The sequence below is a fragment of the Rhinatrema bivittatum genome, chromosome 7 (genome assembly GCF_901001135.1).
Source record: "Rhinatrema bivittatum chromosome 7, aRhiBiv1.1, whole genome shotgun sequence".
Lineage (NCBI taxonomy): Eukaryota > Metazoa > Chordata > Amphibia > Gymnophiona > Rhinatrematidae > Rhinatrema > Rhinatrema bivittatum.
Window position 1 is genome coordinate 9950617 of NC_042621.1, and position 24586 is coordinate 9975202.

Below are 24586 nucleotides of genomic sequence, written 5' to 3' on the forward strand. Positions count from 1 at the left end.
ATGTTCTATCTTGCAGATGACCCTGCCCAGTAGTGGCCATGGGGGGAAGACGTACAGTAAGTCTTCCTCTGGCCAGGTCTGGATGAGAGCGTCAATTTCTTGGGATTGTAGCTCTCGTCTGTGGCTGAAGAACCTGGGGGCTTGGGCACTGAGGCGGGTGGCCAGTAGATCCATGGCTGGGAGGCCCCAGAGGTTTACTATCAGTTGGAAGGCTGTGGTCGACAGCATCCATTCCCCCAGTCCAGGCTCTCTCTGCTGAGGAAGTCTACTGGACGTCTTTTCCTGCGATGTGGGAGGCCGAGATCCCTTGTAGGTTTATCTCTGCCCATGCCATGAGAGGGTCTATCTCCAGAGACACCTGCTGGCTCTTGGTTCTTCCCTGGCGGTTGATGTAAGCAACCGTTGTCGCTTTGTCTGACATTACGCGAATTGCTTTGCCTCGGAGTCTGTGGCTGAATTGCAGGCACGCTAGACTGATTGCTCGAGCTTCCAGGCGGTTTATGTTCCATTCCGCCTCTTCCTTGTTCCATTGTCCCTGGGCTGTCAGTTCCTGACAGTGGGCTCCCCACCCTCGTAGGCTTGCATCCGTGGTGAGCAAGATCCAGCTCGGTGGGGATAGGCTTACTCCTCTGCTTAGGTGGTCTTCCTGTAGCCACCACTGGAGCTGAGAACGTACCTTTGTTGGTAGTTGGAGGCGAATTCAGTAGTCCTGGGACAGTGGGTCCCATCGTGACAGTAAGGAACGCTGGAGCGGTCGCATATGGGCCCTTGCCCATGGGACGACCTCCAGGGTTGATGCCATGAGGCTGAGGACTTGAAAATAGTCCCATATCTTGGGGTGTGCATTAGTCATCAATCGTTGTAATTGTTCCATCAGTTTTCTTCTCCTCGGAGGAGGGAGGAAGACTTTGTTCTGTTTGGTGTTGAAACGGGCCCCCAGGTACTCTAGCGATTGAGAGGGCTGCAGACTGCTCTTGCCCATGTTCACGACCCAACCGAGTTCCTGCAGTAGGCTCTTGACTCTGCTGGTCACCTGCCGACTCTCCTCCGAAGACTTTGCCCTGATTAGCCAATCGTGCAGGTAAGGGTGTACGAAGATCCCTTTCTTCCTCAATGTTGCTGCCAAGACCACCATGATTTTGTTGAAAGTTCTGGGGGCGGTTGCTAGGCTGAAGGGTAGCGCTTGGAACTGGTAATGGTGACCCAGTATCACAAAGCTTAGGAAGCGCTGGTGATCCTGATGGACTGGGATGTGAAGGTAGGCTTCGGAATGGTCCAGGGAGGTTAGAAACTTTCCCAGTTGTACTGCCATTATTATGGAGCGAAGAGTTTCCATGCGGAAGTGTAGAACCCGCAGATGACTGTTGACATTCTTGAGATGCAAGATGGGCCGGAATGATCCTTCCTTCTTCGGAACGATAAAATAAATGGAATAGCGCCCCGTATTTTGTTGGGGTGTGAGAACTGGAGTTATTGCCTTCAGACTGAGTAGTCTTGTTAGAGTGGTGTCTACTGCCAGTCTCTTGGAGTGGGAGTGGCAGGGTGACATCATAAATTTGCCTCGAGGGATGCTGCGGAACTCCAGAGTAACCTTCTCGAATAATGTTTAGAACCGATTTGTCTGACGTTATCTCGACCCATCTTTGGTAGAAGAGGGCAAGTCGACCCCCTATATCCTCTTCCTGTGGATGGATCGGCCCATTCTCATTGTGGAGCATGGCTGGAGCCTGCCCCCTTCTTGGTCTGTCTGTTCCGAAAGGGCTGGGACCTTCCGGAGGGACAAGGTGCCTGGAACTGCAAGTTCCTGTAGGGTCTAAAGCGCTGCGATCCCCTGCCCTTTGTTCTTCTGAGGGAGGGACGCTGAGATCTTTTATTCCTATCTTCCGGTAGCCGAGGCACTGGGGATTCACCCCATTTGCTGGCTCACTTCTCCAATTCGCTTCCAAACAAGAGAGATCCTTTAAGAGGCATTCTTGTGAGATTCGCTTTAGATGTTGCATCCGCAGACCAATTCCGTAGCCATAGTTGTCTTCTGGCTGCCACTACCAAGGCAACAACCCTGGCTGAGGTGTGCACCAGGTCTGAGCTTGCATCCGTGAGGAAGGCTGCTGCAGGTTCCATCGTCTCACCGGTATACGTTCCGGAGTTATTTGCCTCTCTCGAGAGGAGCAAGCAGGAACATGCCACCAGTGCGCAGCAGAAAGCAATCTGCAGTGTCATTGCTGTTGCGAAGGCCTGCTTAAGGATTCCAATCGTCTGTCCTGAGTACCATTCAATGCAGCCCCTCCCTAAACGGGAATCGTTGTTTGCTTTGAGACGGCACAGACCATAGCGTCCACTTTCGGGAAACGCAGGCGTTCTTTGGTCGCTGGTTCTAGAGAGTATAGGGCTTCCAAAGCCCGACCCCCTTTGAAGCTGGCCTCCCATTTCAGGTCAATCAGTTCCTGGATGGCTTCCATCATTGGAAAGTAGCTGAGGCCTTAATGATGGGACACCAAGATGGGGTTCTTCTTTTGTTCCGCCATAGGGTCCATGCCCAGAATACCCAGCGTCTTCAGAATCTGGGAAACAAGGGCTGATTAATTGTCCTTGTGGAAGAAGCGAAGCATGGTTCGGTATGGTTCCATTCCTGGAGGGATTTCGCCTTCTTCCAGGGAGTCACTCTCATCATCATCTGAGGTGTCTGGGTCCCTGTTAGGGAAGTTCTTGGTTAGGTGAGGCATGTCTCGAGGCATCCGAGCCGGGCCGGGAGGATCTTGTGCTTCTGGCAGGGGTTAAACCTGGAGCACAGCTGGGGCTGATTGCGCCTGAACGAAGGCTTGCAGCCCTTGGAAAAATTCCAACCAGGAGAAGGTCCCTGGGTCCATGTTAATCTCAGGGGAAGTCGGAGTAGGGGCCCCAGAGGTGCCATCCTGTGGGGAAGCCATCTTGGAGATGCATAGGTCCGGGGAGCTATCGTCAGTAGTTCCGGAACCATCTCCCAGCAGTAAGGGACCAGGCTTTGGTTCCCCCTGGGCTTCTTCGCAATGTTGACATAGGCAGGACAATTCAGGCTCCACGGCTCTTATGTGGCAGGTTGTGCAAAGAGAGTGCCTTCTGGCCTTCTTGGGTGCTGGTACCACTGTCTCTATGTGTTTGCGCGCGTGCAGTTGTAAACTTTGCTGTGCGTGTAGTTATGCGCACGGGTGTGCTCAGTTGCACATGGGGTGCGCTCAGTTGTGCGCGTGTCTGTATTGGACGCACGCAAGTTAGGCGCATCGGCCGCCCAGCCTGCCCAGTGTGTACCGCCGGCCGAGAAGGGAAGATGCAATCGACGACCCCCATGCGTAAGATCGCGTCCCCCTACCCCCGAGGGTGTCCACGTGTGTGGACCCTTGCACTGGATCAGGGCCTAGCCCAACCAAGGCTGCTCAACCTGATCGGTGCTCCCTTCTAACCTCGCCGGGAACGGATTCGGTACGGCAATCCGAGCTCTGGAGACTGGAATTTAAAGATTTTTTTCTTACCTGGTCTCAGCACTTACCGATTGTGTGCCGGACAGGCTCTAGCTGCAGGGGGAGAGGGAATTACCTTCACTGCCGCGCTCGTTTCTGTATTTGCTACCTTTCAGCCACATCGGGGGCTAAGTCCACGCCGGGAACCGGCTACTGGACCAAGGCACACCTCTGAGGGATATTGGAGATCACCTCAGGAATTCTCGACTGAGGGAGGGACCCTTAGGTATCACCGCAGGAAAGCAGGGCTTGATCTTAAGGTAAATTTTGTTTCTTCTTTGCTGTAATTCTTAACACTATTCTAGTGTGTGGGATAGTGTCCGCATCTGCTAGGAGATGGAGAGATACTTAAGAGCTGAGGTTACTGCAGGGGTATTATCTAGAGTGATGTCAGCTTTGAAATCTGACTCTGTCTCCCATCTGCTAGCAGAAGAGCACAATACCCATTGGTCCTGAGTCCATCTGGCTACACACTAGGAAATAGATTTCTTTTCGTGTGTGTTCTGTCTCTAACCAGGCCACATGATTAATACTTATTAGTGTAATCAGTTGTGGATACTCAGCTGTCACTTCATCTCATTCTAGGTCTTTTGCAACACATGAATGCGTAAAACAGGAAATGAAACACCAGAACGAGCACCCTTGCTTCTTATATAACTTGCTGCTGGGTGGTCACTCGCATCTCAGAAGCAGTTAGTTTTACAACACCATTCTATGACGTTTAGATGAAGCTAATTGGTTAATGAACCTTCTAGCAGAAGGAAACTAGGGCAGGCCAGAAATTCCGGTACTGGGAAGTGAAGTGAGTCATGATCTGGGCAAAATGACATACTCCAAGGAGTGTGATCATCATGGGATGGCCACACAAGCTGGGTGGTTGAAAGCAGAAGACTCCCAACACACCCAACCTGTGTAGTTATTACAGTATTTGTACACCTCCTTGCACTGCATTTTTTAAACCTATGGAACGATCTTATTAATGCCTATTTATATGCACTTTTGTGCGTTGTGATTGGCACTATCTCATGTATTGGCAGAGGATAAGAGACCCTGGATTTATGCTCTTTGCTTTTAGTACTAGTAAATACTAGTTTTTCCCTCTCATCTTTGTATCCTTCTTTTGAGTGTCTGCTCTCAGAGTTGTAATGACACTCCCTTGCTTGGGATGGGGGAACCTACTCATGACCCATTCAGATGCTACTTCAGATCAGGCCAGCTAGGTTGTACTTTTGTTCCTTTCTTTTTTTCAAATTAGATCTAACGCAGCTCGGATTGAAGTCCAAATTTACAGTACTAGACAGCCTTTCCATGGATTGCTACTGGTCATAAAGCTCTTAAGTGAGTCATTTCAGGATGTCAGTGTAAACCATCTCCAATTTTAATGAAAGGCCATCTTTAATCACTTAAGTTTAGAACTTTCTGCATCAGTCTTCAGTGACGCAACTGGCGAGCATGTTCTCTGTACGAAACGAATAACATGTGCCATACGTATGTTAAAAATAAGTCTTTTCCTCCTCCCACCCCAGATTTTGGCACGTCAGCTCAAGTCATTTTAGATTTACCCAGTAGAGATAAAGCAGTCCATGTCGGGCCAGTTCGGAAGTGGGGTCCCAGCAAATCCCAACTGGATTGGCCTTGCCTGGTCCTAACCTCTATACAAGTCCATACATTGGGGACAGACTTGAACTCTCTGCCATTGAGACCAGCCCCCGAGCAAGGAGGCTTTCCAAAGAAAAATACAGCCCACACCGTTAAAAGATATTCACTTACAATTTATTTTGCCTGAAATTATTTCACATCTCTTTGTACACAGCTACAGAACAATAGTAGTAAACCATCGGTAAAAGCAACAGTGGTAAGGAAAACCAAACCAAAACAAAAAAAAAGGTTGGCATAATTCATCTGAGGTTTTTCCTCCATTCTGCATTAATGCGCAGTTTGAGACAACTCAAAATAATAATAATAATAATAATAATAATTAAAAAAAAAAAGAATAAAAACAAAAATCTGGCATACTAAATGAATTAAGACTCAACCAATTAAAAGAGGGGAAGGGGGTTATGGAGCATAACATCCACCAAGCAACAAAGTATAAAACAATAAAAGCCAGGCTTCTATTGAATATTTATTTATATACAGCATGGATATTTTTACTGTGCGCCTCCAGATTTATCCTTCAACCAATAATTGTTGGTTGAAGGTTAAATCCGGAGGAGCTGTAAAAGAAAAACCATGCTGAAAAAAAACAAAACAAAAAACAGCAAAAAATGCTGCTCTGTACATAAAAAAGGCTCATTACAAAAAAATAAAATAAAAGCAACATAATATTCATAAAGAAAACACAATTTGGGATTTTTCTTTAGTGACTGAGGGAGAGGGGCGTCATAAAAGTACATCTCATGGTACAAGAGGAGCAGTGAAAGGGGAGTCAGCGCATCGGTCTCATTATTACTTTCTGCATTCTCTCCCCCTCCAAGAGGAGCATGCAGAGACCGCACATGCAGGAGAAAGCTCCGCATAATGGCGTGGGGGACTTTGAAATCGTGGACATGAACAGGAAGGAAAAAAACGAACAACCAAAACCCAAGTTGATGGGGGAATGAATGAGGGAGAGTCACAAATCTACAAAAGGACTGAAGAAGGGCGCCGGCCAGAGGAAGCCAAGCAAAGGTTTTCCTCTTTACGGAATAAACCGTAAAATCTGTAGGAACACTCCCAACCCACACCCAGCTCCCCCTCCCTTCCCGCACCCTTCATTTTATTTCAGTTTTTAGGCTTTGCTGTGAGATCGGCAGAGCTTCTGAACCCACAAACACAAAGGTCTGAGAGCCAATACGTACATCAGCCCACAACTTGAGCAAAGGGGGCGCGCACAGGGCTTCCAAGAGGGTTTTCCCTTCCGCTGTGAAAGGGAAGAGAAAAATCAAAAGCAGAAACAGAGCCAGAGGACGAGACGACAACAAATCGATTGATACAGTACTATCTGCAAACAGGAGAAAGAATTAACAACTCATAAATAAAAAGGCAGGTCCCAGACCTGTTACTTATTAACCAATGTTGAAGGTTTTTTTTTTTTGTTTTTGTTTTTTTTTTTTTGGTGAATTTTTTTTTTTTTTTTTAAATAGGTGTATTACAGAAATTGTATGTACAAGAAGATTATTTTGCATAAGAATCGCAAAGGGGAAAAGGGGGAGGTGCAAATGACGTCTTCTGTTTCCTTCTCGTTGATATCGAATGGCTTGTGTTTTCAGCAAAAGGCAAAAACAGAGCAGAAGCTGTTGAGGGGATGAGTCCATCAAGTCAACCAAATCAGAAACATGGAGAACAGAGGAACTGTTAAAAATTTCTTTTCACACAGCATAAACACAAAAGGCAAATAAAAATCCACAAAGGGGGGCGGGGGTTGTTTCCCCTCTTTATAATAATCCTCTTGCTGCTACAAGTCTTTTTTTTTTCTTTAAATTACGTAGATTTTTTTTTTTTTAAATTACAAAGCTGAATTAGGCGGGAGTCTAGGCAGCTCAGCCCCCTCTCCGCGCCCCCCCCCCTCGTAAAATAATAAAGACTCCTCCCTACACTCACGACCACAACTCCTAGATTCGAAGTCCCAGAATGTACTGCTCTACAGGTACTGTAATAACCCCAAAACGAAGTGGTTATAAAGCTCGTTTCCTTGGTCTTCTTGCGAGAAAGATTTCACCAGGCCTCGGTGTAGCGGACATCGACGTCTTTTAGGTTCGGCAGCTTTGCCTGTTGGAAGCCAAAGAAGAGAAAACATGGCGTTCAAGCGTGTTAGGAGGTTACATAGCGCTCCCACGTCTTTCGGTTTCTTGTCTGTTCCTAGCGAGTACCACCCAGACTCATGACCCAAACTACGCCAACAGTATGCCTCGTGTCACATATATGTAGGGAATTAACCCGTTAATTGATCCCTTACCATCTTATAATCACTAGTATGCGTTTTGAGAGACTGATAAAATCCTTTTTTTTCTCCTTCTAGCTTTTCCTTCCATTTTTTCCCCCTCCATCTTGAACGTGCCCTCAGACTGCATTGCCTGAGGGCTGTAGGGCAGCCTCTGCGCCAAGGCGCACCTCCAACACCCATCTCTGGCTGGCAGGACCTGCCACCATCCCTCCCCCTCCCTGGACCTGAGCACATCCAGATCTGGCCGGTGGACCTCCAGCCTGGGACTCCTGAGCCTGATCATAGCCCGTTTGGACCTGCTTACTCCTTGTCTGAAATTGTGTTGGTTTTGGACTGCCCCGTTTATACGAAGGTCAACAAACAAGCTGCAGGTTTATTTCCGTGCATATAAAAGGGGAGGGCAAACTCTGCCTGTAATTTTACCCATTGGGCCTGCCCCAATAATCAGAAAAGTCAGCAAAGACATTTGCTTTATTGTCCCCATACAAAATTACCTGCTAGATTGCACCTGCTTTTTTTGCACGTAAGAAAAGGTCGATATTGAAATGCTTTGTGCAAATAACTTTTTGAGTTACCTGTACAAAAAAAACCCCCCGATGTTCAAATAATCCCCCTCCCCACACCCACATTCTCTGTGCACAAAATGTGACTGGACCAAAAGGGGCACTGGTAAAGGTGCTCTGGCAGTGGCGGGGGAGGAGGAGGCAGAGCAAAGGTTTTTTTGAACCCTCTCTGGCTAAAGTTACGCACGCAAGTCTGCTGGGAAACACTAGCTGGGTCCGAGTGATATCACACGTGGAACTTTCTCCACCTATATTCGGGTTAAATCCCTCAGAATATCCATGAAAAGTTCCGTGTGTAACTTTACCCGGATAAATTTGCCGCCTGCCGTCTCTCTGATTATTGGGCCTCTAAGTGACTAGCATGGCAACCATGCCATTGTTTATACAATAGCTATACAAACATACTTATACATATACTGCTGTGTGGGATCAGTAACTATCCTACAAAGCCTCGGTGCGACCATTACACTGGCAGAGAGCATTAAATACATTTCCAAGAATATTCTCTCATTACGTTTTCTCCAGGTTTTAAGAATGGAAATTAAAATGCAATGGTGCAAAATGCCATCTAAGCCAATCAGATGTGAGTAATGTCACGTCATCCAATGACATCATGAAGGCACGGAGAGAGTCAAACCCAGCCTGTGCCAGCTACACCAGTAGTTAAACTTTACATCTTTCTTAAGAAAACGACCATTCGCTCCCTGGGATAAGCAAAACAGATTATCGTGACTGAAGGGGGGCAGGAATTCCCATAGCTCACAAGAATCAAAGTCTCACGTTAATCTCTGTAATCCATCCTCCCTACCGGCAGGCCGCAGAAATAAACCCAACATTTAATGAATATTTATCATGCAGGCGCTAGCTCTCTCTATTTGAACATGTACACATATGTAAATATGGTGGCATCACAGCTGCAATCCCAAACATTAAGATAAACAAGAAATTAAGTGCATGACTATACAGCACTGGGAGAGGGAAACACCAGTATGAGGGCGCAGGTAGTGGCATGAAAAGTCCTAGCAAAGAGGTAACAGCGAGGAGCAGCAGAAAGACACCGGCTCACACGCCATACCAGCAGACTCAGATTTAAGGGCCGGATGTACTAAGATGCTTCCCCATTTTGTGCTTATGGGATGAGATGCTCAGAACACGAGGCTCAGTGCTGGGGGAAGGAACCGTACTCACTTAAGACCCATTTCCATAAGCCCACAACTGGAGAGAGTCCTCTCTGAGCACGGCCGGACTGACTGCTGAAAAGCAGGGCGGAGATGTAGCAAGCAGAAGACACAGACGAAGCAGAGGGCTAGTCATGCAAAAAGAGGGAATGAACACATGGGCGACAGAGAACAGAAGGCCTCCCAAAAAGACAATACTAGATGGATACGTAGATCATGGAAGCTGGCAAGAAGAGATTTTTTTTTCCCTCCATCTATTCATAAATATGACTAAACACTTAATGACTGGCTGGACCATATCGGGGCTTATTAGGCCCTCGATGCAATGACACACACTAGGGTGTACAAGGACATGGATGTAAGACAGCGCACTGGTTGGGTGCCAGCTCTACGTTGGACAGCCCTGGATGTGACGGGCGGTGAAATACTTTAATGCACACCTTGTCCTGGCCATATCTTACTACATATTTTTGTAGAGCATCCTACGCAAATATTTTATGGAAGTAGTGATGACTTCAGAAGCAGGTCACCTGCTATTTTTACACACCCCGACTGCTCACAGATTGCTAGGGTGTAACTGAACCAAGATCGCTGCCATGAACCAGTTCTTTCACTTACAGAAATTACTGCCCTTTTTGTTACATTTCATTTGGAACAGCCCTGAAGAAACAGTGACCTACATAATGGCAAATCAGTGCTTAGAAGAAATCAATCTTTGCAAAGTCTGTATCTAAATGACGCTACAGCTTTCCAGAGAGGCCTCAAATTTCCCATGCTGGCATGCAGTGCCATAAAACTGAATACCCACGGGCTTCAGAGCGACGCAAGCGCATTAATGGCGGATATCCGGACTCCAGGGCTGAACCGTACCTTGAGATCTTCATAGGTATCTGCTGAAAGCTTGGTGCTATTCATGTTCAAACTGCACAGGCTTTTCATCGCTGAAGAGAGAAAAACAAAAGGGAAAACGGGGAGTTCAGGGAGCAGTTTTGTCCTCTCCAGCAGCTGAGTTTGGAAAGGCAGTTTCTGCATGCTTTCCACACAGATACGTGCAGGGGATACGGGCGTTCGCCTCTACAAACGCATGCTAATGCCACAGAGAAAGAGCAAGAAATGGCGACTTCAAAACACGGGACGCTCTCACCAGAAACGCATCCCTTTAGGCTTTCGCTGAAACTTTCACACTGAATTATCGGGCATGCTGGAGGCTCTTACTCAAACATAAAAAAACCCCCAAAACTGCAACAGAAATGAATCAAAGTGTTGAAACATACAACTGGAACATACTCCGACTGGCTGCCATTTCTAAGTCTACATTTCATGTATGAAAGCCTGCAGCGTATTTAACAAATACGCTCCAAGGTCTGAATGTTATGACAACGTGCGAGGGATGCTACTAACCAAAATCCCATCAACAGGCAAAACATGCTCATTTTTTGTTTTTACATATTCTAGATGCATTGTATCTAAATGAAGAACTCAAACAAAACAAAATAAAAAATAAAGTAGATTTGCTTACAGCTGAGTGCCAGCAGGCCAGAGTCCGTGACGGGCGTTTCACACAGGTTGAGAACTTGAAGCGTAGTGAGGTGTTCGGACAGGACCCGTAATCCCGCATCTCCAAACTGCGGGGGGCAAAACAGAAACAAGACATGCTCAGTGCAAGCAAACATGGCGCCCACTGCGGATTTCATAGGTTATGCCCGGCCTAAAAACGTGCGGTTCGGAGGTGATGGTTTCCCTTTGGAAGGCCTGCATTTTGACACACAACACTTATCTCAGACAGTGACAGTTCCTTAGTTTGTCCTCCCATACCCTTTGAGGCTACGGATTTGGCTCCCTCTGCAGTGGATGTTTTTGTTCTCTTCAAGACATAGTTTATGACTTTCTCTTGGGATTTTACCTTGTCTGAAAGCCATGCAATTGCTTAAGAACTTAGGGGAGCAAGACCAGGGTTCAAAAAAAAAAGAGTCTGTCTACCATGTCAGTGTTCTCCGTAGCACGTTACCATAGTGAGAGCAATTCTCCAAGCTTTTTCTGTGTGTGAAAAGCTGTGCACGTACAGAAAAAGGTTGCAGAAAATTGGCCCCCGCCATCCCTGTCGCCCAGTGGGTATAAGGATCCATGTTGTTTCATGGTGTGGGATACTTTTACCTACAGCAAAAAAGGGGCAGGGCCGAGGGCAAAGGGAAGGGCAGAACCTGCCGGCCACACACTGCGGGGGAGGGGTTGACCCTGAAATCCCCCTGGGAAGTTTCAGCTGATGGCTTCATCCCTGCTGATAAGAGGTACAAAGCTTGCGGCTGGCTCCTTCATTTTCAAAGGGAAACTCCAAACAAGATTTCCCTTTCAAAATGAACTTGTAATCCTGGACTGCAAGCCCTCACAAGGGTTTCAAAATTGCCCTGATAAAACTCTGTAGAATATTAAATCAAAGTTTCATTAACTGACCCCAGGGGGGGTGTGTGGGGGGGATGGACTGGATGACTGAACAGAATCTGAGCATTATACAGCTCTTAACTCTAGTCACCCGTTCAAATCCAGCTCCACTTGGTAGGGACATGTGTGACATGAGTTGGTGGGTCTCAGTCCAGTTACAAAGACCAAAGGCAGAAGCATACACATCATGGCCCCTGTCAAATTCTGACACATCTGGGAGTTGTGCTGCACAGCTGGTCACCGATTAGTGACCTGGTAAGAAGGAATGCAACGTCTGACTAGTGGCGAGGAAGAGGACAATAAAGTCTGACTGATCCCCAAAGAACAACACTCGCTCACTTGATTTTTGTTCCAGAGGCAAAATGCTGTAAATAATTGATATGGCTACATTACTGCTGCTCTGAATTTTTCACATAAATCCAGCCTTTCCATAAGACTATCTTTGACTACAAACCAGGAGAGCCAATGTTATAGGAAGACAGCATTTGATTACTTTTTTGTCAATGCACATCCCACATCCAAGCTAACCAAATAAAGCAGCTCAGATCTTTGCTGGTGTGTTGGCTGAACTTGATTAATGACAACACAATATGTCTTATGTACATTAGTATTATGTTTATCTGGACTATCATCTGGGAACGCAAAGGAAAATTGGTCTTTACCTGCTTTTTCGTTCCTGTAGTACCACGGATCAGTCCAGACAGTGGGTTGAGCCTCCTGCCCAGCAGATGGAGACAGACAAAAACTGAAAGGGTATCCTATATCAGGACAGAGCCTACCCTGCATCCTTTCAGTATAAACGTTTTCAAAGCAGATAAATATTAAGATAACCAGTATAAGATCAAGCAAGCAACAAGGAACTGATAATTGAACAGTTAATAAAACTCTGTATATAATCACTCTTGCATATATATATATATCCATATTCATCTAGTAGATGCTTCCGGTGCCTTCAAGTTATATTAGGAAGTCGAGGTACCCAATAAACTGTGAAGAAAAGAACTTCGAGCAGACGCAGCAGAGTCTAGACTAATCCGTGGTACTACAGGAACGAAAATTAGTAGGTAAAGACCAATTTTCCTTTCCCTGTACGTACCCGAATCAGTCCAGACAGTAGGATGTACCAAAGCTTCCCTAAACAGGATGGGACTGAGACAGTCCCACTCGAAGCACCTGCCGCCCGAAGGAGCCAAAAACTGGCACCTGCACATCAAGGCGATAATGACGAGCACAAGTACGCAGAGACTTCCAAGTAGCTGCTCTGCAGATTTCCTGCGGAGAGACCGACTGACTCTCCACCCAAGAAGTAGCCTGTGAACGCAAGGAGTGGGCCTTTAAGCCCTTCGGAACCGTCCGACTGCGACAGATATAGGCCGACGCAATTGCCTCCTTTAGCCAGCAGGCAATCGTAGCCTTAGAAGCCTTGTTCCCTCTATTTGGGCCACTTCATAAGACAAATAGATGGTCAGAGACTCGAAACTCGTTTGTAACCTACAAGTATCACAGCAATACCCATTTTACATCAAGGCGGCGCAGGTCACCACCAGGCGTGTTCGCAATGTCCTCAGGAGAGAAAGCAGGAAGTTCAACAGACTGACTGATGTGAAAGGAAGACACAACCTTCGGCAAAAAAGACGGTACCATCTTAAGAGAGACCCCTGAATCAGAAAAACGGAGAAAGGGTCCCCTACAAGACAACGCTTGGAGCTCTGACACCCTCTTGGCGGAACAGATAGACACGAGAAAAGCTGCCTTAAGAGTAAGATCCTTAAGCGTGGCTCGCCAGAGGGGTTCAAAGGGTGCCTCGCAAAGAACCTGAAGCACCAAGTTAAGGCTCCACGAGGGACAAGTAGGTCAGACCGGCGGATTCAAATGCTTTGCCCCCTTGAGGAACCGAACGACATCCGGATGAGTCGCCACAGCATAACCATCAATACTGCCTAAGAGGGACCCAAGTGCGGAGATCTGTACTCATAAAGAGTTGAAAGATAGCCCCTTGGAAAGGCCATTCTGGAGAAAAGAGAGGACTTGGGAGACCAGAGCTTTGCGTACCGACACTCCGGACTCAGCACACACACATTCTCAAAAACTCTCCAAACCCGGACATAAGCGAGAGAGGTAGAGGGTTTACAGGCTCGCAACAGAGTGGATATAACTTCTTCTTTATATCCCTTATTTCTTAATCGCCGCCGTTCAAAAGCCAGGCTGCTAGACAGAAGCGATCCGCCTGATCGAAAAATACTGGACCCTGCCTGAGGAGGTATGACTGATGGCTGAGACGAAGAGGTCCGCGTACCATGGTCTGCAGGGCCACTTGGGTGCCATGAGAATGATGGGCCCCCGATGAAGTTCTATTCTTCTGAGTACTTTTCCCACCAAAGGCCAAGGAGGAAACACGTACAGGATAACGTCGTGAGGCCAGGGAAGAACCAGGGCATCCACTCCTTCCGAGCAGTGCTCCCTTCTGCGGCTGAAGAATCCGGGAGCTTTTGCATTGGTCAGAGTAGCCATCAGGTCTAAGTGGGGGGGGGCCCCAACTGCGGACGATCAGCTCCATTGCTCCGGTCAACTCTCACTCTCCGGGGTCCAGACACTGTCGACTGAGGAAATCGGTTTGAACATTCTCCTTCCCTGCAATGTGGAAAGCTGCCAAGCGATCCAGGTGACACTCCACCCAGATGAACAGCTTGCTGGCCTCTAGAGCCACCAGGCGGCTTCTGGTGCCCCCCCTGCTACCGTGGTGGCATTGTCCGAGAGTACCCGTACCGCCTTGCGACGGATCAGAGGAAGAAATACCTTGAGTGCCAGATGGACCGCTCTGGCCTCCAGGCGATATATGCCAGCGGGATTGGACTGTGGACCAGTATCCCTGCATAGACTCAGTTTGGCACACAGCTCCCCATCCGGACAGGCTGGCGTCCGTCGCAACAATGATCCACTGAGAAATCTGTAGGGGCATCCCCTTCAGGAGATGATCGAGCAAGAGCCACCATTGCATGTTGGTGATGGTAGAATCTGAGAGTGGGAGGGGCGTCCAAAACTGCTCCGACACCGGCTTCCAGCGGGACAGCAAAGCTTTCTGTAATGGACGCATATGCACAAAAGCCCAAGGAACCAGATCAATAGTGGAAGCCATGGACCCCAGGACCAGAAGGTAATCCCATGCCGTGGATAGCGAGAGAGAAATTTGCGCACCTGATCCATAGGTTTGATCGCCCACGAGTTTGGCAGAAAGACCTTGCCGACCCGGGTGTCGAAGTGTGCTCCCAGGAATTCCAGGATTTGGGAGGGCTGTAGATTGCTCTTGGAAAAGTTGACTATCCACCCGAGGGAGGATAGGAAGGCTAGGACCCTGTTGACCGCCAACCTGCAGAGAGTCTCTAACTTGGCCGCCACCACCATCATGACCTTGGTAAACATGCGAGGCCGAACGGGAGCACCCAGAACTGGAAGTGTTGTCCCAGAATATTGAACCAGAGATACTTCTGATGATCGCGGTGTATCAGAATGTGCAGGTAAGCCTCCGTTAAGTCTAGTGAGGCCAGATATTCACCCAAGCGAACTGCTGCTATCACCGCCCTCAGGGTCTCCATTCGAAAATGGAGAACCTTGAGAGCCCGGTTGACTCGCTTGAGATCCAAGATTGGACAGAAGGAACCGTCCTTTTTGGGATCGACGAAGTAGATGGAATACTGGCCGAAGCCTTGTTCTTTCACAGGGACTGGAACTATGGCACCGAGCTCTTGTAGGCTGCCAAGAGTCTGGTCGACCGCTGGCCGCTTCTGGCTTCCGCAGGGAGAGACTATCTGAAGATCCGGTAGGTTCCAAGCAAACTCTAATGTGTAACCTTTCTCTATCACCTCTAGGACCCACTGATCCGTCGTAATCTTGACCTATTCCTCAAGAAACAGGGACAGCTGTCCACCTAAGTCTGGAACAGAGGAATGGGCTGGCCGCATCTCATTGTGAAGAGGACTTTGAGGTCGAGTGCTGTGGGTTGGCATCCCGGAAGGGACGACGGCCACGAAAGGAATGAGACCAGGAATGCGATCTGGAGGAGGTACCTCTTGGAAAGGATCCCCGTGCTCTGCTATTATACAGACGCTGACCTCTAAAGCGAGAGCGTGAAGGAAAGAAAGATTTAGACTGCTTCGGGCAGTCCTCCAGCAGCTTATGAATCTTGTTCTCTCCCAAGGATTTAATAAGCTGTTCAAGGTCCTCACCAAAAAGCAACTTACCCTTGAAGAAGTGTGCCCAACTGCAACTTGGAGGAGGAATCCGCAGCCCAATTGCGGAGCCAGAGGCGACGTCTGGCTGATACCGTAGAATCCATAGCCCTGGCCTGCACTTGGAGCAAATCGTAAAGGGCATCAGCCCCATACGCCACTGCCGCCTCTAGCCTTTCTGCCTGCTCCGCCTCTGCAGACGGGAGGTCATGGGTGCTGAGCAATTGTTGAACCCACCCGAGGCTTGCCCGCTGCATGAGACTGCTGCAGATTGTCGCCAGACTCCTAAGGCCAAAGATGCGCTTGAGATAAAGCTCGAGTTTACAGTCCTGAACATCCTTCAACGCCGTGGCCCCCATCATCGGGATGGTGGTGTGTTTGGTAACAGCGGAGATGGAGGAATCCACCTTGGGAACTTTAAGCATCTCTAAGCATTCATCAGGGAGGGGATAGAGCTTATCCATTGCCCTACCCACTCGGAGCCTCGCCTCGGGAGACTCCCATTCCCGAAGGAGCAACAGCTTGTGCATAGGATAGAACGGGAACGTACGTGGAGGAGCCCTAAGTCCCGCCAGGACCGGGTCCACATTAGCTGGCATAGAGGCTGTAACGGTATCCTCAGATGGCACCTCAATTCCCAATTCCTGCAAGATAAAGGGAATGAATGGATCCAGCTCTTCCCTTTGGAATAAACAGAGCATTCGCGGGTCGTCACCCTCGAGGGGAGAACCTGGGAGCAGCAAGTCAGAATCCTGATCCGGATCAGGGATGTGGGTAGTTGGGGGAGGGTCCGGGGGAGGCGGGACCCCCAGTACCACCCTGACCCTCTGGCACTGCAGGAGGCTGCGGAGCGGAGATCCGCTGGCTTTTCGCTGGAGGGGGACCAAGAGGAGGGTCATCCTCCTCCTGCAGACTAGCCAGATAGGATTTGTGCATTAGAAGCACAAACTCAATAGAAAAACGAGCCCTAGACTTCCCTGGGGGAGGGGAAGGGTCAGGGATCCCCTCCAGGGAATGTACGGGGCTTAAATCTGGAAGAGAAATCAGCGAAACCTCCCTCCTGCAGCCCCGATTCAGTAGATAAAGCTGCTCCCAAAATGGCTGCCGTTCCCGCAGTTTGCTGAGCAGGGAACGTCCTGGCCACGCGGTGGGAAGTCTGACCCTGGGTCGCTGGTCTCGCTGCTGCCGTGGAGGGGCCGTCCCCACTCGGCAGGCACCCGGAGGAGAGCCCGTCGCGGGAGAGCCGCCTGGCAGGCTCTCCTCAAGCAAGACACACACTGGAACGCGGCATGAGCAGGGAAAAAATTCGCCGGGGAGGAGGGAATCAGCTGGGCTGTGTTGTGCCGGTAAACCAATGCAGGCGAATGAACCCTGCACGCTACCGTTGCTGTCTTACTGCCAGAATATATCTACTTCTTGTTTCTTCTTTTTTTTTTTTTTTTACACAGCAATAGCAGGGGCATGAGCGTCCCTGTCAGAAGACCCGAGGGACGCTCATTCCAAATTCCAATCAGGCCACCGGGGAAAGGGGAGCCTAGGCTGAAGAATCAAGGGGCAAGCCCCCCCCTAGGCTCCCAGCAGAGCGAGGAAACAGAGCTGTCTCCAAGAAAATAAACAGAGATATTTTTCTTTTTTTTTTTGGTAAAAATTTAGCAAAAATAGGTAATACTTGCTTGATCTTGTGAAATTTATGATAAGAAAAAATCCCACAAGGAAGAGAAACTAAGGAAGAAGGGGAACCGCAGGTTCAGCTGCCTGCATCTGCTGGAGACAGACAAATACTGAAGGGATGCAGGGTAGGCTCTGTCCTGATACAGGATCCCCTTTCAGTTTTGGTCTGTCTCCATCTGCTGGACAGGAGGCTCCACCCACTCTCTGGACTGATCCGGGTACGTACAGGGAACAGGTTATTGGGTAAGTAAGGCATCCTATTTCTGTTAGGTCCAACAGGTGATCAGTTTACAGGCACTCGAAAATGTTATTTGTGATCCCTAAGGCAGGAGAGCAGGCAAAACAGAGGTGATCTCTTCACTGCTAAAAGATAAAAAGCAATGATAGCAAAGGCTTTTTAAAACAAGAGGAAACTCTTATTGTGGTCAGACGCTGGCCCGGCACAACCAGGTGTGCATACTGGGCAACTGCATGGGGCGGCAGACGTCAGGGGGGGGAGGCGGTGGCAGCAGTGGGCGGAATCAATGTGTCCTTGTTCGCCCAAAGCCCTGGTGGGCTGGTGCAGTGCTGACCACAGCAGACGTTATAGAATCGGGGAGCACATGCGCTGCTTCCTCCCCCCCACCTCCTCCTCCCTTATGGCACCGGTCACTGAAGCCAGTATCTTTTTTATTTTTTTTCAAGTTCGGATTTCAGTGATCACTCGGAACATCCTAGCTGCTTTTTTTTTTTTTTAATTTCGTATTCAGCCAGTTCCTGTCTTGCGTCGCAGGCGCCCGCCCACCCCACAGCCAATGGCTGAGAGTGGCAGGGGCTGTGGTAGAAAGGGGCAGACATAATTGATTCAGGCAAGGGACCAGCTAAAGCACTTGAACTGTGTAGGGCCGCCCAAAAAGAGAAGCAACAGAAGACCTGGGCAATGCAGGGAGCCTGCAAAGATGAGGAATGAAAGCAGTGTTGTGCCGGAGTCCTTCTGTAAGCCTGAGGAGGGGGGTGTGGGCTTCAGAATTAGACTCAGGCAGCTTGGGTTGAGTGCGTGTGTGCGCACATGTGAATGGCAGCTTGGGGTGTTTGTGTGTGAGAGAGAAGGGCAGCCTGAGAGCGAGAGAGAGAGAGAGAGAGAGAGAGAAGGGCAGCCTGAGGAGTGTGTGTGTGTGTGAGAGAGAGAGAGAGGACAGCCTGAGGAGGGTGTGTGTGTGTGTGTGTGAGTGAGTGAGTGAGAGAGAGAGAGAGAGAGAGAGAGAGAGAGAGAGAGAAGGGCAGCCTGAGGAGTGTGTGTGCATGAGAGAGAGAGAGAAGGGCAGCCTGAGGAGTGTGTGTGTGTGCGCGTGCAGGAGAGAGAAGGGCAGCTTGAGGAGAGTGTGTGTGTGTGTGTGTGTGTGTGTGTGTGTGTGTGTGTGTGTGTGTGTGTGTGGTGTGTGAGTGAGTGAGTGAGTGAGTGAGTGAGTGAGTGAGTGAGAGAGAGAGAGAGAGAGAGAGAGAGAGAGAGAGAGAGAGAGAGAGAGAGAGAGAGAGAGAGAGAGGCAGCCTGAGGAGAGTGTGTATGTGTGCGCGAGAGAGAGAGAAGGGCAGCCTGAGGAGAGTGTGTATGTGTGCACGAGAGAGAGAGAAGGGCAGCCTGAAGAGAGTGTGTATATGTGTACGTGAGAGAGAGAGAGAAGGGCAGCCTGAGGAGAGTGTGTATGTGTACGTGAGAGAGAGAGAAGGGAAGCCTGAGGAGTGTGTGTTTGAGAGATAGAGAGAAAGAGAGAAGGGCAGCCTGAGGAGTGTGTGTGTGTGAGAGAGAGAGAGAGAGAGAGAAAGAAAGAGAGAAGGGCAGCTTGAGGCGTGTGTGTGTGTGAGAGACAGGGCAGCTTGAGGCATGTGTGTGTGTGTGTGAGAGAGAGAAGGGCAGCTTGAGGCGTGTGTGTGTGTGTGTGAGAGACAGGGCAGCTTGAGGCATGTGTGTGTGAGAGAGAGAGAGAAGGGCAGCTTGAGGCGTGTGTGTGTGTGTGTGAGAGACAGGGCAGCTTGAGGCGTGTGTGTGTGAGAGAGAGAAAGAGAAGGGCAGCTTGAGGCGTGTGTGTGTGAAAGAGAGAGAGAGAAGGGCAGCTTGAGGCGTGTGTGTGTGAAAGAGAGAGAGAGAAGGGCAGCTTGAGGCGTGTGTGTGTGTGTGAGAGAGAGAAGGGCAGCTTGTGTGTGTGTGAATGGCAGTGTGCCAGTCAGAGAGAGAGAGTGTGAGTGAGTGAGTATGTATGAGAGAATGCACCCCTGATGCCTGGAGGGTGTGTTTGAAGAAAGTTTGTGCAACCCCCAGTATTCCACAAGCTCGGCGTGACTGGAAATGAAAAGATTTCAGATATGGAGAGCGAGGAATTTTTCCATCCTTATTAGTTTTAAGTACTTGATGTTTGTATCTTCTATTTTGAAATACTCTTAATTATTGAATGATTATTCTTTTCATCAGCTCTTTGGGAATATTATTTTTATTAGTATTATTTATGAGGAATGGTGATATTTCTGTTTTTCCATTGCTGCACTGCATACAGAGTCTGACTTGCTGAGTTTCCGTTTGGCAATGTCTACATGTTTCTATTTATACTTTATTTTCTATTTGGTATGGGTCTGTCTGTGTTCTGGATATGTGACCAAGATGGGTGCATGTAATGTCTCTGCAGGGATTTATAGCAGCCTGGTTTGTTCTGTTTTCCTAATAGGTGTTTTAGGGCCTGGTGCAATATTTGTAAGGTTGACTTTTCATAGATAGGGTTGCTCCTGTTTGTGTGTTGGCAGTAAGAACTGTTTTGGTATGGGACGTTTACTTTATTGTTTTCATTCAGTTGACTCAAGGCTGTCCAAGAACCAAACCCACACCTAACACACATTAAGATGGAACCCATATGGTATTAGGCCTAAGTGTCTTTTTTTGCAGGGTTTTCTGGGTGGCACCACAGCAGTGCAAGTTTTTTCTGTACAACAAAATGGTGCTGGCTACAGGGCCCATCCAATGCCATTTTTACATACAGGTAGGTGGGGCAAGAGCACCTGGGGATCACTCCTGCACAATTTAGGGATTTTGGACATGTGGATGGGGTAAAATAGTTTGCAGGAGAGCATGTTAAATTTTGAAAGTTTGGATCACTGGAGGGAGCAGGCCTTTTTTAGGCAGGGAAAAGGGGTCTGGGACAGAATATAAGATTTTCTATTGTTTGGTTATTTGAAAACAAAAAAAGAAGTTCTGTGTAAAAAACAAAACAAAAAATCAGAATGGGGGGGATAAAGGGGGCAGCAGAGTACCTGCTCGCACAGGGCAGACTTGACTACAATTGGAGTTTAAAAATACTGCTCTCTGCATCCTGCGGTAGCCGGGCCTCCTCTCATGCTGCATGCTGATGCTCACCTCCCCCTCACATTCATTGAACCGGCCAGCCACATGTTTCCGGCTGAGTCAGCACACGCTCCCCTCTCCGAGTCGCAGTCTGCCGGCCCTCCTACCTGAGTTGACCACAGGTTCAGCTGCTTGAGGGAAGGCAGTTTGATGAGCAGCTCGGCACAGGCACTCGTTACATTGGTGAACGCCAGGCTGAGATTTTCCAGATTCCCAAAGGACCCTGAGCTTAACAACCGGGCAAGGTCTGCGTCCTGGAAAGCACAACCCACAAGTTGTAACACAGCGCATCTCTACCATGTCACTTAAAAGTTAATTAGCCACCAAGGTCTTTCAGGATCCTACACATTAAAATATGAAGTAATTAGGTTACGAATTTAACGAGTTGCTGCTGTGAGCCCCTTAATGTTCAGAACAAGGAGCTGCTCGGTTTCCTCTCCAGAGCTCCAGACCCATTAATACCAGGCAGCTAACACAGGAGAACTCAACTCGCCACTCATCCCCCAAACCCTGTTCCAAAATAAAGAATATGCAACATTCATCCACCTACTGTAACAGAGTAATTCTGTTTTGTAACACAATGACTTTTCCCTTATTATTGTACCCTGATGGTCAGAGAAAAAAAAAATACTTATTTGTAAGCAGTGCATTATGACTCAGAAATAAATGTTCTTAGGAGAAGAAAGCTTTCAACAGCAATTCCCAGACTATTCATTTTGGAGACACAAAGAGGAGCCACTGCCTCATGTGCTGCTCGTCTTCCACTCGCCGTGTCCTTGGGCTGCACTTTCACGTGAATCACCAATGACTCTTTATGCTCTCGACCAAACAAAGCCAACCTCTGCTCTCCTGACAGAAGCCACATATGCTACCCCCCGGCCTTTCTTACAGCTGCGAAGAAATGCAACCTCATTCTCTCCAAGAACTCAACTCTGTTGTGTGCCCAAGTGTGGCGAGAGGACTGAAAACCTCTCGCTTCCTCGTGGCATCTGCTCCAATGAACCTTAGCCCCAAAGATACTTCTAAACCTGTGCAACCCACTTGGCATTCCCTGGGAACGGCATTAAACCAAAATGGAGAAATTGCTTACCTGATAATGCCGTTTTCCTTAGTGTAGTCATATGGATTCAGGACCAATGGGTTATGCTCCCCTGCCAGCAGATGGAGACGGAGTAAGGCTGGAAAGCTGACATCGCAGTACATATACCCCTGCCATGACCTCAGCCCTCCAGTATTCTCTTCAAAAGCCACTCTGGACATACTAGTGAAAGGGCTTGATTAAAAATATAATTAAAAATGGATAACCAATCATAAACACTGAACTCCAGTAAGAATATAGGTACCATAATCCAGGGACTGGATGAAGACTTAACCGTAATCCCTTGGATTCGAGGCCCACTCCACGGAAGAGCCAGCGGCACAGTTCTTGGGCAGCCGAGGGCGGGACGCTGAGCCCATCTGTCTACACTAAGGAACACGAAATGATCAGGTGAGTAATTTCTCCATTTCCTAGCAAGTAGCCAGATGGACTCAGGACCAATGGGATGTACAAAAGCTACTGCCGATCGGGACGGGAGGCTGCCCGTGGTCTGGTTAACACCACCCTTGCAAAGGCTGTGTCCTCTCGGGCCTGTACATCCAGGCGATAAAACCTGGTGAAGGTGTGCATTGCCACTTGGCAGATATGGCAGGCGACAGCAGTTTAAACTTCCACCCATAAGACTGCTTGAGCCCTAGTAGAATGAGTTCTAACCTGAGCAGGCAATGGCTTTCCAGCCTCCACAAAGGCTCCCCTGACCACCCCCTTAATCCAGTGAGCCCGTGAAGCTGGTTTGCCTTCCTTCCACCGTGAAGGACAAATAGGCGGTCTGTCTTTCGGACTGGTTCTGAGACTCACAAATAACGCACTAGGAATCTCTCGACATGCAAATGGTGGAGGAGACAATATTCCTCCGCGTCCTTGAGTTTATCTAAGGATGTAATGAAATGGACTAATTCAAATGAAACTCCAATACTATCTTGGGCAAGAAGGATGGAACCGTATGTAGCTGTAACACCCCTGGAGTTCTCCAGAGAAATGGCTCCCGGCAATGCCTGCAGTTCAGAGATGCGATGTGCCGAGTATTTAGCCACCAGGAACACTGTTTTCAAGGTCAATAAACGCAAGGAAAGACTGCACAACAGTTGAAAGGAAGGGCCTGCCAAAATATCCAGTACTAAATTAAGATTCCACAAGGGAGCTGGCAACAGTAAGAGAGCTCAAAGGTGCTTCATTTCCTTCAGAAAATGGTTCATGTCAGGATGAGCTGACAGGGAGGCCCCATTCACTTCATCCCTGAAATAGGAAAGTGCCACTACCTGCACCTTCAAGGAGTTAAGGGCTAAACCTTTATTCAAGCCGTCCTGGAAAAATTCCAGAATAAGTGGGATTTTGACCATCCGAGAGGGGACACCGCGTTCTTCGCACCAAGCCTCAAATACTGTCCAGACCCGCATATACGCTAGGGACGTGGAGAACTTCCAAATGTGGAGTAAGGTGACAATTATCACTGCAGAATATCCCCACTTCATCAAGCGAGCCCTCTCAAGGGCCAGACCATAAGACAGAATTGAGTCGGATCCTCGTGAAGGACCCGCCCACTTCATAGGGAGGTCTATGTCCTGTGACACCTGCTGGCTGTTTGTTCCTCCATGGCGGATGATGTAGGCTACCATTGTTCAACATCAAGCGGACCACTTGACCCTGGAATCTGTGGCTGAACTATAAACATGCCAATTCGACTGCCTGGGCTTCCAGTCTATTGATACTCCAGAGGGCCTCTTCTTCGGTCCAATGCCCCTGGGCGGTCAGCTCCTGACAGTGAGTTCCCCAGCCCCGGAGACTTGCTTCTGTCGTGAGAACCAGCCAGTTCAGGGAGGACAGGGACACGCCCCTGTTCAGATGAGCTTCCTGCAATCACCACTGGAGGCGAGAACAGACTTCCATTGGTAAATGGAGACAAAGTGCATAGTCTTGAGACTGTGGGTTCCAATGTGATAGCAGAGAGAGCTGAAGTGGGCGCACATGTGCCCTTGCCCATGGCGCTACTTCCAGGGTTGCCACTATCAAACCGAGGACTTGGAGGTAGCTCCACACTGTAGGGTGATGCTCACCAACTGAAACACCTGATACATTAACTTCTGCATCCAAGTGGTCAGAAGACAGACCATTCCCCGCCTGGTGTCGAACTGGACTCCCAGATACTCCAAGGACTTGAAGGCTTGAGGCTGCTCTTGGCCAGGTTTACTACCGAACAGAGTTCCTGTAACAAGGAGACCACCCTGTTGATCACCAGGAGGCTTTTCTTCTACGGACTTGGCCCAGATCAGCCAGTTGTCCACGTATGGGTGCACCAGGATCCCATCTTTCCTCAACACTGCCACCATTATCTTGAAAAATGTTCTGGGGGCGGTGGCTAGGCCAAAGGGTAGCATCCGAAACTGCTAATGTCAACCTAGTATCGCAAAACATAAGAAACGTTAGTGTTCTTGTCAAACTGGAGTATGTAGGTAGGCCTCGGATAGGTCCAGGGAGGTTAGGAACTCTCCGAATTGTATGGCCATTATCATAGAGCGTAAAGTCTCCATGTGAAAATGAGTCACTTGCAGGTGACGGTTGACACTCTTGAGGTCCAGGATGGGGCGAAAGGAACCTTCCTTCATGGCTACGATAAAATAGATGGA

At 48.6% G+C, this 24586-nt stretch overlaps 1 protein-coding gene across 1 annotated transcript in view; it reads right to left on the reverse strand.

Annotated features, from left to right (window-relative positions):
- Positions 1–5251: 5251 nt before the first annotated feature.
- CMIP (c-Maf inducing protein) overlaps positions 5252–24586 on the reverse strand; it is a 220827-nt gene continuing 201492 nt past the window's right edge. The window contains exons 18-21 of the mRNA XM_029608133.1: positions 20971–21117; positions 10680–10785; positions 10031–10101; positions 5252–7244 (exon numbers count right to left, since the gene is read on the reverse strand). Of these exons, the coding sequence (XP_029463993.1) occupies positions 7191–7244; positions 10031–10101; positions 10680–10785; positions 20971–21117 (378 nt within the window). The 3' untranslated portion in view covers positions 5252–7190. The remainder of the gene's footprint in view (positions 7245–10030; positions 10102–10679; positions 10786–20970; positions 21118–24586) is intronic.